The sequence below is a fragment of the Gymnogyps californianus genome, chromosome 10 (genome assembly GCF_018139145.2).
Source record: "Gymnogyps californianus isolate 813 chromosome 10, ASM1813914v2, whole genome shotgun sequence".
Taxonomy (NCBI): domain Eukaryota; kingdom Metazoa; phylum Chordata; class Aves; order Accipitriformes; family Cathartidae; genus Gymnogyps; species Gymnogyps californianus.
The window spans coordinates 6,689,840-6,705,637 of record NC_059480.1 but is presented as its reverse complement, the minus strand read 5'-3'; the positions used below and the strand labels follow the sequence as shown (position 1 = coordinate 6,705,637).

General features: G+C 38.3%; 1 protein-coding gene across 5 annotated transcripts in view; it reads left to right on the top strand.

Annotated features, from left to right (window-relative positions):
• The window catches only part of NMNAT3 (nicotinamide nucleotide adenylyltransferase 3), a 33,443-nt gene that overhangs the window by 15,207 nt on the left and 2,438 nt on the right, over positions 1-15,798 (top strand). For 4 of the 5 annotated variants that reach the window (XM_050902346.1, XM_050902347.1, XM_050902345.1 and 1 more), the window contains 2 exons: positions 7,706-7,889; positions 12,085-12,194. In XM_050902346.1, the coding sequence (XP_050758303.1) occupies positions 7,706-7,889; positions 12,085-12,194 (294 nt within the window). The remainder of the gene's footprint in view (positions 1-7,705; positions 7,890-12,084; positions 12,195-15,798) is intronic. The other variant, XM_050902350.1, reaches the window with a different exon arrangement.

The window sequence follows — 15,798 nt, the reverse complement described above, 5'->3', positions numbered from 1 at the left end:
AATCAATGGGTTATGTCAGATGCAGCGCTGGACAGCAGAGCTGAGAAGTCCAAGGAGTAATTAGTCACTAACCAGCCTTGGGAACTTAGAAGTTTATGCTGTTCGAGGGCTGCATCTGATTAAAATGGACCGATATTTTCAAGAAAGGGATAGGAACAGATTGTAACAGCAGCAAGTCAAGTCAAGCAGGTCCTGCTTAACTAACCTGATCTCCTTCTCTGACAAGGTGATCCGCTTAATGGATGAGGGAAAGGCTGTGGATGTTGTCTACGTAGACTTTAGTAAAGCCTTTGACACCATTTCCCACAGCGTTCTCCTGGAGAAACTGGCTGCTCATGGCTTGGACAGGCGTGCTCTTCGCTGGGTAAAAAATTAACTGGATGGCTGGGCCCAAAGAGTTGTGGTGAATGGAGTTAAATCCAGTTGGTGTCCAGTCACAAGTGGTGTTCCCCAGGGCTCAGTATTGAGGCCAGTTCTGTTTAATATCTTTATCAATGATCTGGACAAGGGGATTGAGTGCACCCTCAGTAAGTTTGCAGATGACACCAAGTTGGGCAGGAGTGTTGATGTGCTTGAGGGTAGGAAGGCTCTACAGAGGGATCTGGACAGGCTGGATCAATGGGCCCCGGCCAATTATATGAGGTTCAACAAGGCTAAGTGCCGGGTCCTGCACTTGGGTGACAACAACCCCATGCAACGCTACAGGCTTGGGGAAGAGTGGCTGGAAAGCTGCCTGGTGGAAAAGGACCTGGGGGTGTTGGTCGACAGCCGGCTGAATATGGGCCGGCAGTGTGCCCAGGTGGCCAAGAAGGCCAATAGCATCCTGGCTTGTATCAGAAATAGTGTGGCCAGCAGGACCAGGGAAGTGATCGTCCCCCTGTACTCCACACTGGTGAGGCCGCACCTCAAATACTGTGTTCAGTTTTGGGCCCTTTACTACAAGACAGACGTTGAGGTGCTGGAGCGTGTCCAAAGAAAAACAACGAAGCTGGTGAAGGGTCTAGAGCACAAGTCGTATGAGGAGCGGCTGAGGGAACTGGGGTTGTTTAGCCTGGAGAAAAGGAGGCTCAGGGAAGGCCTTAGCACTCTCTACAACTACCTGAAAGGAGGGTGTAGTGAGGTGGGTGTCAGTCTCTTTTCCCAAGTAACAAGTGATAGGATGAGAAGAAACAGCCTCAAGTTGTGCCAGGGGAGGTTTAGATTGGATATTAGGAAAAATTTCTTGACTGAAACGGTTGTCAAGCATTGGAACAGGCTGCCCAGGGAAGTGGTTGAGTCACCATCGCTGGAGGTATTTAAAAAACATGTAGATGTGGTGCTTAGGGACATGGTTTAGTGGTGGACTTGGCAGTGTTAGGTTTATAGTTGAACTCGATGATCTTAAAGGTCTCTTCCAACCTAAACAATTCTGTGATTCTAAGTCAGCATAAATGCACAGACTTCAATTTGTTTTCCTGCAACAATTCTGATAACTGGAATTTGAAAACAACACAAAATAACCCTGGTTTGATCCTACTGTTTTGGTAGTGTGTATAGCAATACAGATATATGATTGGAATAGCATTAGATCAGCAGTAGTTACTCACTACATATACAATAAATATTGACAGACATTAGTTAAAATTAACTGAACTTTAAAAATCAAAAGGAAACAAATCTTTGATTTTTTTTTTTTTATTACAAGATTTACAGCAGTGCTTGCTTAAATAAAGCAGTACTTGGTTAATTGTATTACGCCCTACCCTTGAAAGATGCCTGAAGAGGGATGCATGTGTGGCGTAGCATTCAGAAAGAATTTAAGCTATAGAGTGCACTTTGCAGAGGTGCAAATCAAAGCAGCAAAAGCATAAATCTTAAGACATCTCAAGATATACCACATCCCTAAAGAAAATGCTTCTGTTGTTACATAAAACTCAGTTTTCTGAATACTGTTATCAGTGCATACAGTTTAGGTCCTAACCTTTTTCGGAATTTAAGGAGTGCTTTTCAAAGTGGAAGAAGTGTAGGCATCTTTCTGTTCCACAAGTTTTGTTGTCTTACTCTAAAACCCAGCGGAATAAGGGGTGGACATCCCCTGCTTGCAGTGGTATTTGGGTTATGCCCTGTGTGTGACTTTGGAATCCTAGTCATCTGTTTTGTAGCATCTCTGAAGAGAACCATTGCTTCCCAGTCATGTTACATGGCAGAAATCAGCTTGGATGAGAGCATTTCAGAATAAGGTGTCCTGTGAGTAGAGCTACAATACTTTATTATTCACATTGTTACTCTCAAGATGGTGGTTTTAGCCTTCCTTTCTGGAGGAAATAATAATTTTCATAGCTGTCAAGAAACTGCCTTTCCTTCTTTTTGTCCAAATCCGATGAACTCTATAGAAGTGAAGCTGTATTTTGAGGTCTTGATACGAAACGTTTATTATGGATGTGATGTGTGGAGATCATTCAGCTTTTATTTGAGGACTGATCATTGTGCATGCTCAGTTCAGCTGTTGAGGAGAGTTCCTGAAGTCGCAATGTATTTGAGTGGCTGTCTGACTACAGAGGTAAATCTGCATCTTCAGGCCCTGTAGTTCACTCAACCAGGTGGATATGATTTATGTTTGTCTAGGTACTCGTATGGCATCTGTCACTACAATTTTTGCACACCTCATCTAATTCAGTGAATGCATCTTTCAGGCACTCTGAAGTGGTGAAGGTAAAGTCATCCATCCTATAGAGAGCTATCCGAAAAGATTGTCCATTACTGCTCTGATATATTTGTTGTTTATGCTGCCTTTCAATGCAATGATTGCTGAATTGTTTACACCTTTGATTTTCCTTTTGTGGAATTCCCCTCGCAGAAGGTGACTGAACATGAAGTAAAAAAATCTTGCCCATTTTCTTTTCCTTTTTCATGCTTAGCAATCTCTACATACATGTCATGGGAAGGTAAGCATAGGATGGTATTTTTTTGATATTTAGTCTGTAAATCGTTTTGAACAACTCAAATATTTGGGATTACTTGTATCTAGTCATTACGTGGTGGTTTTTGTTTTCATTTTCTCCCCTACATGGCATCTGCACAAAGATGTTAGATATCCCTCCCTCCACCCTAGTCAATTATAACCTATAAATAAAATTAACATTTTGGTTTAAATGGAACAATGACAAATCCTTGTATTTGTTTTCCTAGCATTAGTAGGCTGAGAGTTCTGGGAGGATAACTGTTGATTTCTTGTGGGTTCAAAGGAAACTATTACTATTACTTCAATACAGAATGTTATCATGTGATTTTAATGTATGCATAGTCACACATAGAAGGCTGATTCTAAAGAAATTAAATAATGCAGTTAACTAACCATATTTGTAAAAGCAAATGTGCCACTGGTTGTTTCAGTGAAGAAATGAAAACTTACATTAATGTAAGCTCTTGTTGCATCTTAGCTGGTTAGAACATGAGATTGTATTGTAACTATTTTCCAACATTGTTCACTTCTGATAGCGAGTTTTACATCATTTTACATTTTGAAATACCTGCCACTTCCCTCATGAAGGAGGACTGACTCCTCGGCAATCAAAGTGATTTTTGTTATTTATGTATTTGATGTTGTGTACGTACTATGCAGTAAAATTTGAACTGTTCATCAGCCTCATTTTGTTAAATCTTAGATATATAGGTAACTTTATGTGCTTAGAACAGGCTTAATGAAGCAGAGAACAGGCTTATTCCTGCACAAACCTTCCAAAACTCAAACCAAAAATTTGTAATCCCATGTCCTGCAATTGTTCACATTAATGCTCTACTAAATAGAAGTTAGTCTCTTGTCCAGTGCTGAAAAGGAAATTGGGGCAGTCTCCAGAGAACAACATAAAGCCCAGGGAATTTTCTTTGGCTCATGCTTACAGACTTTGGATACATAGGACAGAAACCTTAGATAGGCAGTGACTTAAAAACTGTCATCATGATTAACGTGTGTGGAATTTGCGGGGAGGTTTTTTGGTGTTTGGTTTTCAGTGGGCGGGTTTTCTGGGGTGTTTGTGTTGGTGGGGGTTTTTTGGTGTTTGGGTTTTTGGGGGTTTGGGGGGTTTATTTGGTGTTTGGGCTTTGAGGTAGTTTCGGTTTTGGTTTTTTTGGTGTTTGCGGTTTTTTGGTTTGGTGGTTTGGGGTTTTTCTGGTGTTCAGGTGTGGTTTTGGGAGGAGGTGTTGATTTTTGGGTTTTTTTCCCTGTGGATGAGAGCTATATGGTCTTTAAACTAATGTCCCTATCTGCAGGAAGGGAAAATTTGCATATTTGAGTTGGTGTCACATTTAATTGATGTCATAGAAACTACCAGCAAGTCTAACTCTGTTTTTTTTCTATTATAAAGTATAAGTTGGGAGAGCTGAATACTGAATGATAAGGAGTTTCATTGTAACCTAGAGATGAGATTGGCATTTGTCTGTAATATTTTTACGTAAGTCTACATCAGTGAAACTTTTAAAGCTTTGGAGTTTTAACAGGAAGGTACCAAACTATGTTAAAATAAGTGTGTTGGCTCATCTGCTGTTTTCAGTCATATGAAACCATAAAATCTTCCACATGGTAAACTTAGCATGAAACATGCATCTTTTGATACTGTCATTGCTTATGACTAATGTACATTGGTACTGCCTGTTCATAGTGATGTGCTGTAAATCTAAACTTTTATCTAGAAGATACTACTTGGGGTAGTTACTGTGGTATAAAGAATCAGGCTGGATAAACAGATGTGCCTAATTCTCAATTGTCATAGAAATGCAAGAGGCTTACGTTTTGTAGGCACTGTTCTGCAGGGAGTAAAGTTTATACAAACTTTGTTTATACTAAGACAGTACTATTTCATAACACTTATTTAACAGCATCTTGGAAAAGGGGTGAAATAAAGCAGCACTCAGGCACAAAGTCCTATTGCAACCTGCTCAGGAGACGACAGAAGGAGGAACAGCAATGGGGTCATTCCTGCTCGCTGGGTAGGATAACACCATAAAGCTGCAGGACTTTCCAGTCTGTTGTGGATTTTCCTGTGACACTGAGAGGAAGATAAGTAGTGGGCGAGAGTTAAATGTATGGAAGTATTTCTTTTATTTGGTTTTCTATAGTGGTTATTTACTTTTATTATTTACTTTTTGTATAGTTTCTCATAGTAAATCACAGACTTACTACTAGATGAAATTATATCTTTAAAAGCCCCACCAAAGTACACATACAATTTTATATGAAATTGGCATCTGATAAATTTGATTTAATATTAATAAACTAATTCAACATTACAATTTGTGTTAGTGTTTGTGACAACTTACAGTGACCTTTATAACGGAATACTAAATACCTGTTTTAATTAATAATACTACTTTAACATGTTTGAGGGACATATTTTGTTTCATTACTTTTGTTATATTTAGTTTTCTAAGCAGTTATCCTAAGTAGTTCTTAGAGGATGTAAGTTCATAGCAAGAGGAAATTTTTTGCTGCTTTTGATAGGTACGTTTTGAAAAAAAAAGCCACTTAAGGGCCTGGAGGATTTTTACACTTACTTAGGACAAGCAATGATAACACACTTCATGATGAAAACAAATAGCATTCCAAAGGAATAGAATTTGAAGATAATTCTGTACCAAGGTTTGAAAGTACCTGTAATAATTTATGGGACAGAGAAGAGAATTGCAGTGGAAATTAAAAAACACCCAAGATGGCAGAATTTAATTATTTCCTCTTTGTATGCCTGCCAAAATTGAGGGACCTATTTGAATAGGTGAACTTTTAAATTACTGTAGAGGACACAAGTTATTTAGGGCCAGTAATAAAATATTCTCCTGTATTTTGAGTGGTAAATCTTGTATTTTTAGGTGGAAGGTTCTCATGTGCATCATGTTTGCATAGTGCTGGGTTACTCAGTTGTTGTAAGTCATCTCAAACAGTTATTGTATTTGACTTTTGGTACCTTAAGTATTAGCAACCTTGATTTTTGTCTTCCATTTGGTTTCATTTCTGCTTTGGAACAAGCTGATGTGGCATCAGAAGCTCTTATCTCATCCAATTTGTGCAGTTCTAGGCCAGACTAGAGACTGAAATCTTTACAGCTCTCAAGGATATGGCAGAGTTGAAATCATTCTTGGCTAGCATGATCTCACACAATTTTAATTTTTACATTTAATATGTTCATTTAAAATATAAGGGAACAATTTATATCTGTAGAAACTGAAAAGAAAGGAACTGAAATGTGGAAAAGAAAATTGTTATGTAAGAAAAACCTTTTAATAAGGGTAACATTAATGAATTCAAACTGTAATTTCCCTTTAAAATAGAATTTGTTATCGCATTGTATATTATCAAAGTATCAGAGAATAATTGTTCATATGTCAAGTGGTAATATTTCCAGTTTCAGATCAAGAGATGTATGTACACATCTTTGCATGTTTCTGGAAAATTTTATCTTGCTCTATTGACCATTTTGCCTATAATGAAAATGTTTTGAAATACAGGATAGTTTGGACTGACATTTTAACAGGAGACAGGCCTGTAAATCTCATTGAATTTTAATGCTGTTTTTTAAATCCAACTCGCTTAAGTTCTTCTGAAAATTTTACCCTATTACATCAAAATAAATGTGAAGTTACTAAGTTGTCATTTTAGAATATTAAATTGTCGTGTGCCAGTACCAGAAATTATGAGTCCAGGGGTATCATTTTCATTACAAAGCAATAGAGGGAACTTGCTGCATTCTTTAAGTTTCTTTGTTGAAACAATTGAATTAGAAAAAAGGAAGAGGCTTTTTTCCCCCTTTGGTATCATGTTTATCATAGTTATTTAAAATGCATATGTTACATTAGAAATCATGTTGTTTCATTTCTGTTTATTTGAAACACCCTTTCTCTCCTCTCTGTTTCTTGAGGGATGCAGCTCATATCAGCGCTTTATTTCCCTGTTGATTTATTAAAATGAGAGCTACATTTTTGTTTCCCGATTTGAAGCCAGAACTGCAAAGTCTAACAAAAAGAGCTTGTTGTGTTAATGATTACATTATGTTACAGGAGTAGAAAAATATGGGCATATTTTCAAATTTAATTAACATGATCAGCCAGATAGAAAGGGTCTTTAATGGCTGCTAAGCTGATGTTTGGAGCATAGTGCTGTAAGTCTCATTTTAGACTCCATTAGCCCCATCTTTTTTCTTGAATCTTCTGATTTGTCTGGATCACATTAATCACAGCTGCAGTAATATGCTATAATTCTTGCTTTAACACAATGAAAAGGCACAGTGATTTTGATAAATAACAAGCATCAGATGCTTAAGAACAAAGCAGTGGTCAGTTAAGTCATCCATTGCTCTGGCTATATAAAAGCTGTACTTACTGGAATATAAAACTTAATTATACTAGCAATTTTGATAGTTTGCATCATAAATTATAAACGTCTCTACTTGCTTGAAAATTGTATGTTCATCCGGCTTTCCTTTTTGAATCATCTAATAGGATAAACATCGATGGCAATTGTGGGCAGTTCACAGAGGAACAAGAAGGCTGCTTTTTAATTTTGTATATTGCTGTTTCTGTATTAAAAATAATACCTAGATCAGCTTGTTCGTAGCCTCTTATAACTTTCAAGTTAACCATGCTTTGAAGAGGTTGGACTAGATGAGCTCCCAAGGTCCCGTCCACCCTAAATTTTCAAGATTCCATGAAGATGACTTATTTTTCTTTTTTTCAAAAGGAAGGTATCAGGTGATTGAAGGCATAATGTCTCCTGTTAATGATGACTACAGAAAGAAAGGCTTGGTTTCAGCAAGGCACCGGATAGCAATGGCTAAACTAGCACTGGAGACATCTGACTGGATTCGAGTTGATCCATGGGAGAGTGAGCAGGAGACGTGGACAGAGACAGTAAAAGTATTAAGGTAATTACTTCCCCCCCCCCCCCCCCCCTTTCTTTATGAAGTTACTGATTGCCAAAAATCTCTCAGGCTACCAGATCAATGCACAGAACTCACTCATGTAAAACACCCAAGCAAAGCAGAACATGTCTGTTTATGGCATCATCTGCTATGAGATAAAGTATTAGATCTGTGAGCAATGAAAATTCACATCACTTTCCTTCAGAAAGGCTGCATAGTCAGTATTCCCCATCTGGAGTCTTTCCTTTCCTAGTGCAAAGCAGATAGGCTTTCCCCAGATGTATGCAATACACCACAGTACTGCACTTGTGCCATTTAAGTAGTTAGATGCATGTGGAAAGCCTCTGCCAAGAAAGGGTCTTGCAAAATTGTAGTAACTGAAAGAGTTCTGCAGCAAAGTTCCTGGCTCTCATGTTATTTCTCTTGTTTTTAAGTCTCAAAGCATGTAATATAGAGATCTTAATCAGAAAGTAAGAGAGTTTACAAACAAACCTATTCTTCAGGAGCATCCCTATTCCAGCTTAGCTATGTTGGCATTATTATGCCTGCAGGTTTATCTATTCACACAACCTTGAAAACTTTTCTTATTAACTCTAATGGCAAGTTAAACCCAAGCCCATAACTGCTCATGTTTTCTTCAAAATCACTGAGTTTGCTGTGGGTTTGTGCTGGAAGGAAAAATAAAACAATTTGTCCAAAACCTGTTAACTTGATGTAAGGACGTTAAAACATGCCTTTTTCCCATATGGTTGGTCTTGGTAATAAATGCATTATGGGGCAAGGTATGAAAATACAAACTTCTTGTGCTAGCCACTTTTTGGAAACGTAGATGCTGGAGAAGTCAACAGATATTGTTAAAGTGAAAGGATGTCTTTCAAGAAAGCAAGTGTGCTGTAAGAACTATCAATGATTGTTCATTTCTATCTACATTTTCTAGGTTACCTTCTAACTGGAAACAGTTGTTTGTATAGCTTAAGGCTCTAAAATGTGCCTTCCAGCAACTGCCCAGAAAGCTCTTATGGCTCTGTGAAAGCAATTAAAAACCAGACCTGTTACTTTACAAAAGCATACATAAGAATACCCTACATACTTACAAAAAAACCTAGTAGAGCCTTTTATTTCTGCTTTTATTTGCTTCGCTGAGTGAACATAGACATCCAGTTGCTTCATTTGCCTCTTCCCTCCAGCCAGCAGAATAGGATCAGGGTGGGAGGAAGAACAGGGTAGCAACACTACCCTGTCTTTGCAGAAAACTTCTCTGTTCTTTTTTGTAATCACGCTTGTATATTCCAGTGTGAGAAATCACCAAAGGGTCTGTCCTGCAGTATTGGTCGGGTATGGGATTTTTCTCCTAAACTTCAGTGTTGTAAAACTATTTTCCTCCAGAGAAGCAGCCACAAATCTTACAGATCGGGTGATCCTACTTACAAAGGCTTTGATCTTGCACAGCTCCAGCTGAAGTGAGTACTGCTTGCAAGATTGGGTTTGTAAATTGTAAATCCACTTCAGAGTCCTTTAGTATAAGAGGTACAATAAATAAAACCTGTATGTATAACTTTCTGCTCACGGAAAGTAGTATCAATGTGGTATGAACAGCCCAACTTCCTGCCGCTCTAGAAAGTGAACCTCTAGTTTTATAAATAAATTCACAAAATGTTAAAATGGATGCCTGTTAAGGAGCGAAATGAGCTTAAAGCATTTTTTCCCAAATGATGACCTGTATTAATGAGCTGAACCAGTGCCATAATCTAATGCTGAACCCTGTCCCTTGAATGCAGAAGCAGCACCCTGATGAAATAGCACATGTAGGTATTTTGGCTTTATGTTGTATTTTAACTGTCACACATGAATATTAAAAAAAGAGGTGGCTTTAGGGCTAGATCCTTACCAAGTATAAATAGGCAATGGTTTATTGTGTAGTTGTGCTTCTTCACAAGCATTGAAGGTTAATCTATAGATTCTTCCCTGGTTAAAGAACCAAGAACCAGTTGCTGCCTTCACTGTAAGCTTCCTCAGGTAGGAAACTTCAGTACCAATAGAAAGAGATTTTGCTATTGCAAGGCAAAGGCAAAAAATATTATTGTACCTAAATGCCTCCTCTTATCAGTATTTTGAATTGTACACTTAACTGCAGTAGAACATTGTGTCCTGAGACACATGAATGGCCTTTTCCTACAGTACTTGTTTTACCTGAGTGCAGTGAAATTGTCATATTTCATCAAAACCTGTGGATTTTGCAGAGGCTCCCAAATAGTTATGACATAAAAGAATTTTAAGCAGCAAAGCTCATATTCCACTTGTGGTGGTGCTATTAGTTGCCTGTCACATTAAGTGAGCATGGAAATGTTGGAGACTATCTCAAGGCTTTTTTTAGAGAGGAGGGAACATGATAGAGCTATTTCCCACTTAGCTGCTGTTCCTGAATATTCTTCCTAGACAAGAAAACAGTATTGTCAGTAACCAAAGAACTACATTCATTCCTCTTGTACTGTAGATTTGATTGTGGTACAGATATACTATGACTTAATTTAGAATTGGCAAAGATCTATCTTACCCAACTTTCGTTGAATTGTGCTTGTGATTTAATTATATAGTTATTCAAAGCTTCATACACAGTTCAGAAAATGCTTGATAAACTGACAGATTGGTTTGTCCTTTTTGGTGTATCTTGAAAATAACATAACCCTCCCTGCCCCAGCATTTGAAACGCCTGCTGAACAGACCTTTTGGCAGTTACGATTTTGCAGTACTTGTAACATTAGTCCTGCAGTGAGCTCTTTGCCAAGAGTTCTTATTTTTGAATCATGGCCCAAGAATGTCAGTCCATGCTATGAAGTTAGTGTACTTGACTATACATAGCATCAGCATGTTTACAACAAGGCAGGGTTAAAAACAGAAATGTAGGAAGGCACAGTCCAAGCTACTGCTACCTACTCTCTACCGCCGTATGTCCCTCACCTGTTGTCCATGCAGTTTCTTCAGCCAGTGGCTGAGCATTAAAAATGACTGGAGATTGTTATGCAGCCTGTCTAGGTGTAGGTTCTTGACACTTGTGCAACTTATTCCTGTGGCTAAAAGTATTTGCATGATTTGAAGCGTGTACATTTAAATCACTAAACTATAAATTCATTCCTTAGGCCAGACATTCAAAGGGTTATTTATGGCTTTGTACATGTACTGAATTCAGACTGTACCTTGTAACTCATAATCTTTGCTTTGATACAGTTATATAAGACCTGATGGTCACTTTGGCTATAGATGTACCAGACAGAGATGGGACACTGGCTTGCATCTGTGTCTACCTGTCCTGTTTAACCGTGAGCTTGTTTCCTGAAACTATTTTGGCTTGTGCCAATATGAGCAATGCCTAAGCATGGCTCAGGATGTTGCAAGTCAGGGACTATTCTAAACAGGCAAGGCCATGCTGATTTGGAAGGAAGGGAGTTTAGGTGTTTGGATCTAAGACTGGCACTTGCCTTCATGATCAAAGAAGGGGCCACTACCATGAGGTCATAGTACCAGTATTGCAGTGGGGCACCAGTGATCAGGAGCAGCAACAGAATAAAGTAATAGAAACCTGGAAAAACTGACGAAAGGGTCCTTGCCTGCCTTCGTGGATCTGAACTCAGTAATTATAGAAGCATAGCAGATGTCAAAAATCTTATGAGAATTGTATATTTTGAGTTTCTCAGGATTGTGATTCTTTTAATTAAAATGAAAGGGAAAACCACAAGGTGAAAACCCAAGGAACATGTTTTTGTGGAAAAGAGGATGAGAGAGAACAAGAATGTCTCCTGCTGAAAACTGAGCACACGTTATAGAAACATCATCACGAGGGGTTGTATTTAATCAAGAAATTAAATCTAGTGATCAAAGTGTGATTTAATCCTGTTTCAAGCAAAAACCTCCATAATGCTTTAAATGTAATGTTGCTACCAAAATTACCATAATGGTAGAATTTCAAAAAGGAATTGAAAACCAGAATGCCATTACAGAGATTGCTGGTGAATTCTGCAAAATTTTAACTACATTGATACTAATCTCATGGTAGAATGAATATGCTAAATTCTTAACAAATTGTATTCAAATCTAAAGTGCATAAAAGCAGGCTGTGTTCTTGAATCTGAAAGTGCCAGGTAATCGCTTTGTGCATCTCTGAGAGGATTACCTCACACAGAAGCCTTTATTTTAAATGCAGGCACCATTACAATGAATCACTCAGATTGCTCCAGTCCAAGAAGGAATTCATGAAAAACAAACGGCCCATAGAAAGATCTACAGAGGATTCCCTTTCTTACCAGCACTCAGGTTGGTTCATAACTGTAAACATGACTCTTTGTTTAGCATTAAAAACAATACAGCTTTACCAAACTAGACTAATTGACGAAAAAGTTGAACATAGTAGCTGGTAAGTTTTGAGGGTTGGAGCTGCCTGCCAAAAACAAGCCATGCCAAATGCCAGCATGACTGCTGGTGCAGTTATTTTGTAGTGACTCCCACATAGACAGGAGACTTATTTTGGAGTTGTATTAATTCTTGGTTTTATAAGCATCTCTTTAGCTGTGTCAGAGATGTATGTTGTGGCCCTGCTGGTTTTGCAAAGCATAGAATATATGACTAAAAAATATCAAAAAGTATAGGGATTACTTAGAATTGTAATTCTAGTGTTAGACAATGGATGAAATATATGGATACCACACCAGTGATGCTGATGCATTGGTGTTTACTGCATTTCTGGGCAGAAAAGCTTCTGTTGACATTAGAAGTATGGCAGGTTCTGGAAACACTGTCAGTTTTGGATTTCCTATTTTATCACATTCCTTAGCCCTACGACTTGCTAGGATGCTGCTAGATTTTTGATACATTACATTTTTCCTGTAGTATTGCAGCACTTCTTGGACATGAATAATACATTTAAGTTGTTCATGGTTATACAAAGTTTCCAAAAGATGAGTAGTTGTATCTTTATAGATGGTAGAGGAAAAAAAGTCTCAAGGCATTTGGACTGCAGTGGAATCTTGTGTCTCATAGGGTTAATGATTGCTGGCAAGTGACAAGTCAGATTATTCCACATTGCCACACTAAGGAAAATTAGTGTGAAAGTAGTAAAGACTATTTTAATTTTCCATTACAAAAAATTCTTTTGGCTATTATTTTCTGTAGTTATTTCAAGCTCTATAGCATTTTATGTAAAAATGGTCAAGAAAACAAATGTTAAAACTAGTCTTTCTTTCCCAATAAAGATTCTTAGTTTAGAATTCATCAGTCATCATCACAGGATTCCTCTACAGTCAAAAAAAAAAAGGCATAAGAAAAACTGGGTGAGATGGAGGACGGGCAAGAAATAGGTTTGTCTGTCTAGTACATAGTGGCTGGATTTTTTTATTTATTTATTTATTTATTTAATTCTATCTGGCAGCGGTCCGCAAAGAACAATTCATTAGTTTGAACAGAGAAAGGCTAGCATCCTGTTGTTACTTACTTTTTCTGCCTTCAGTGCTTTGACTGACTGGACAGTGATATGGATTTGGCTATATTAAACATGTGGCCCACCAAGAAGGAATGGAATGGTTTCTTCCCACTTCCTTTGATCACTAGCATGGTATGACGTGGGGCATGCGGAATGATCAAGAGCTACTGAGAACTCCAGAGCAGAATAGAGTTCCTCCCCTTTCTCATAAATAAATGTTGGTTAGTACAAACTTTCTAATGGCAGGCAACTGTTACCCAATTCCTCCTCCCTTCCCCCCTCATCCCCCCAAAAAACCCCTCCCAACAATGAAATCTGTTGAACTGGGGTTTTCTGTGAAGTTTGTAGAAAGGCTTAGTCACTTAATGGAAGCTTTCACGAAGATCAGCTTGATGGCTGAATTCAGCAGTGGCAAAAGTCCATAATATACTATTTTTCTACTAAATGTTTGCCTACTAAACTGTAAGACTTCTTTGCATGGTGCTGAACCTCACGATTTTGTTACACATGAAATAATCAGGTCACACTAATATATATTGAAAATAAAAAGGTTCACTGAGGACAGGTATAGACAAATGATTGCCGTTTTAATAAACTTAGAATAGCTTATTGGTGCTAGTCATTCTGGACGAAGATGAAAAAGACAAGACTACGGAGTTCTCTTTCTCTGTTTTTCAGTGTCCAGGGATTTGTCATCCCTCCTTGATTCACCAAATATAGCTTCACGTGCAATATTTCTTTTCCTACTTACAAGAGATGGTTGATTGTCTTCATTTCATTTTTAATTGAATCCCCTGCACTTCAAGTCTCTCAGTTGCCTTACATGAACAACTTTGTTGTCACCTCATGAATGCTTTTCCCTGGCATAGTCCAACAGCAGTCTCCCTTAATTAGACCTTAAATCCAGCTGCTTCCTTTGTGTTAATAGTTATTTCTCCTTTAGCTTACCCTCTCCTTTTTCCCTGAACAACACTTGAAAGAATTGCAATTCATTTCTGTCCACCATCATTGACTGAGCTACACCAATCAAAAACAAGCAAAAATTTCCCTGATCCAGACATACCATGGCCTGAAATAAAGGCTATTGTACTTATCAAAAATTGGAGCATTGCAGCAGCCATTTGGGTTTTATACCATTATCTATAGTGGAAGCTGCAGATCATCATTTAGCGAAGTAAGTGCCCTTGAAAGGCCAAAGACACATTTTTCTCATTGGCACAGAAGATATGGGGATGTGTGGAGATGTATTTGTAAAATTGACAGCCTTTTTGTAAAGCCCGCAATCTGTTAATTTAGCTTCTAGTAACCTAGAACTGCCATGCATGTACATCCAGAGAAAACCCATCAACACTCTATAAGCTCTGGTGTAATATTAGCTCTAATACAGCTCGGGACATAGTACTGTTTTATTGTGGAGGTTGCTGTTAAGTAAAAAGCAAGCTGTGACATGAAACCCAGGTAAGGCCCTGGACTGGAAACAGTCTAAACATGGAACTGAGAACAGGGAACTGGAAGGGAAGAGTAGAATCTGTGAGTGGAAAGACAAGAAGATTGGAACTGGCATGAGGAAATAGATAGGCAGAGGACAGCTTGGAAGGGATGAAGCAGAAAAGATCAGCTCTATCATGATAGAGCTTCCAGGGTTGTGTGAATCCTAAGGTTCTTAGCCGTCAGAAGTATCTGGGACATTCTTTCAGAGTTTCATACTCCTGTAGCCCTAGTCCACACAGGGATCACAGACAACTTTTGCAGGTACTTCTGCACTAGCTCAAGTGTCAGAGGTGAGAGCATTGAATCCAAAGGGTCCAACCTTGCAGATGTGGGTATCAAAATAAAATTTACTGGGTGGTTTGTGGGGAAGGGGGCTGTTACAAAAATTTCACGTTCCTACCAAATACACTAATTATAAACTCTAAAAAAACCCCCAGAATTACATTTTTAAGAATGTAGACAGTCTGTGGTGATTCTGTCATGCACGAATGTTTCAAGATAGCCCTGTCCTGTAGAGTCCTCCTTCTGTAGTAATGCTGCAGTCAGAGCACATGAAGGTGCAGTGCAGTACCCTTGCCGCCTTTGTTGTAGGGGTCAGAAGGTATGTAGTGAGGGGTGTAAGAAGAGAAGAAATGCTTGCTATAGTTACCTCAATGGTACATACTAAACCTCTGCAAAACTGAGTGTATCTTAAGGCACTTAAGGTATGCCTTTCATACATCATCACTGGTAGGTTTCTTATTTTTCAAATCGCTGGTTTAAAGTGTTTGTATAAGACTTGCAGATGTGCTAACCATCTACAACCACAAATAAATGTAGAATGGAGACAATACCTCCATCCTTCCCCTTCATTTCATATGAATGCAAGGCTGTGAAAATACCTACTCAATGTTTGTAAAATACTCAGATGGTATAACAATGGGTGCTGTAGAATAGACTTGGAGGAAAGAG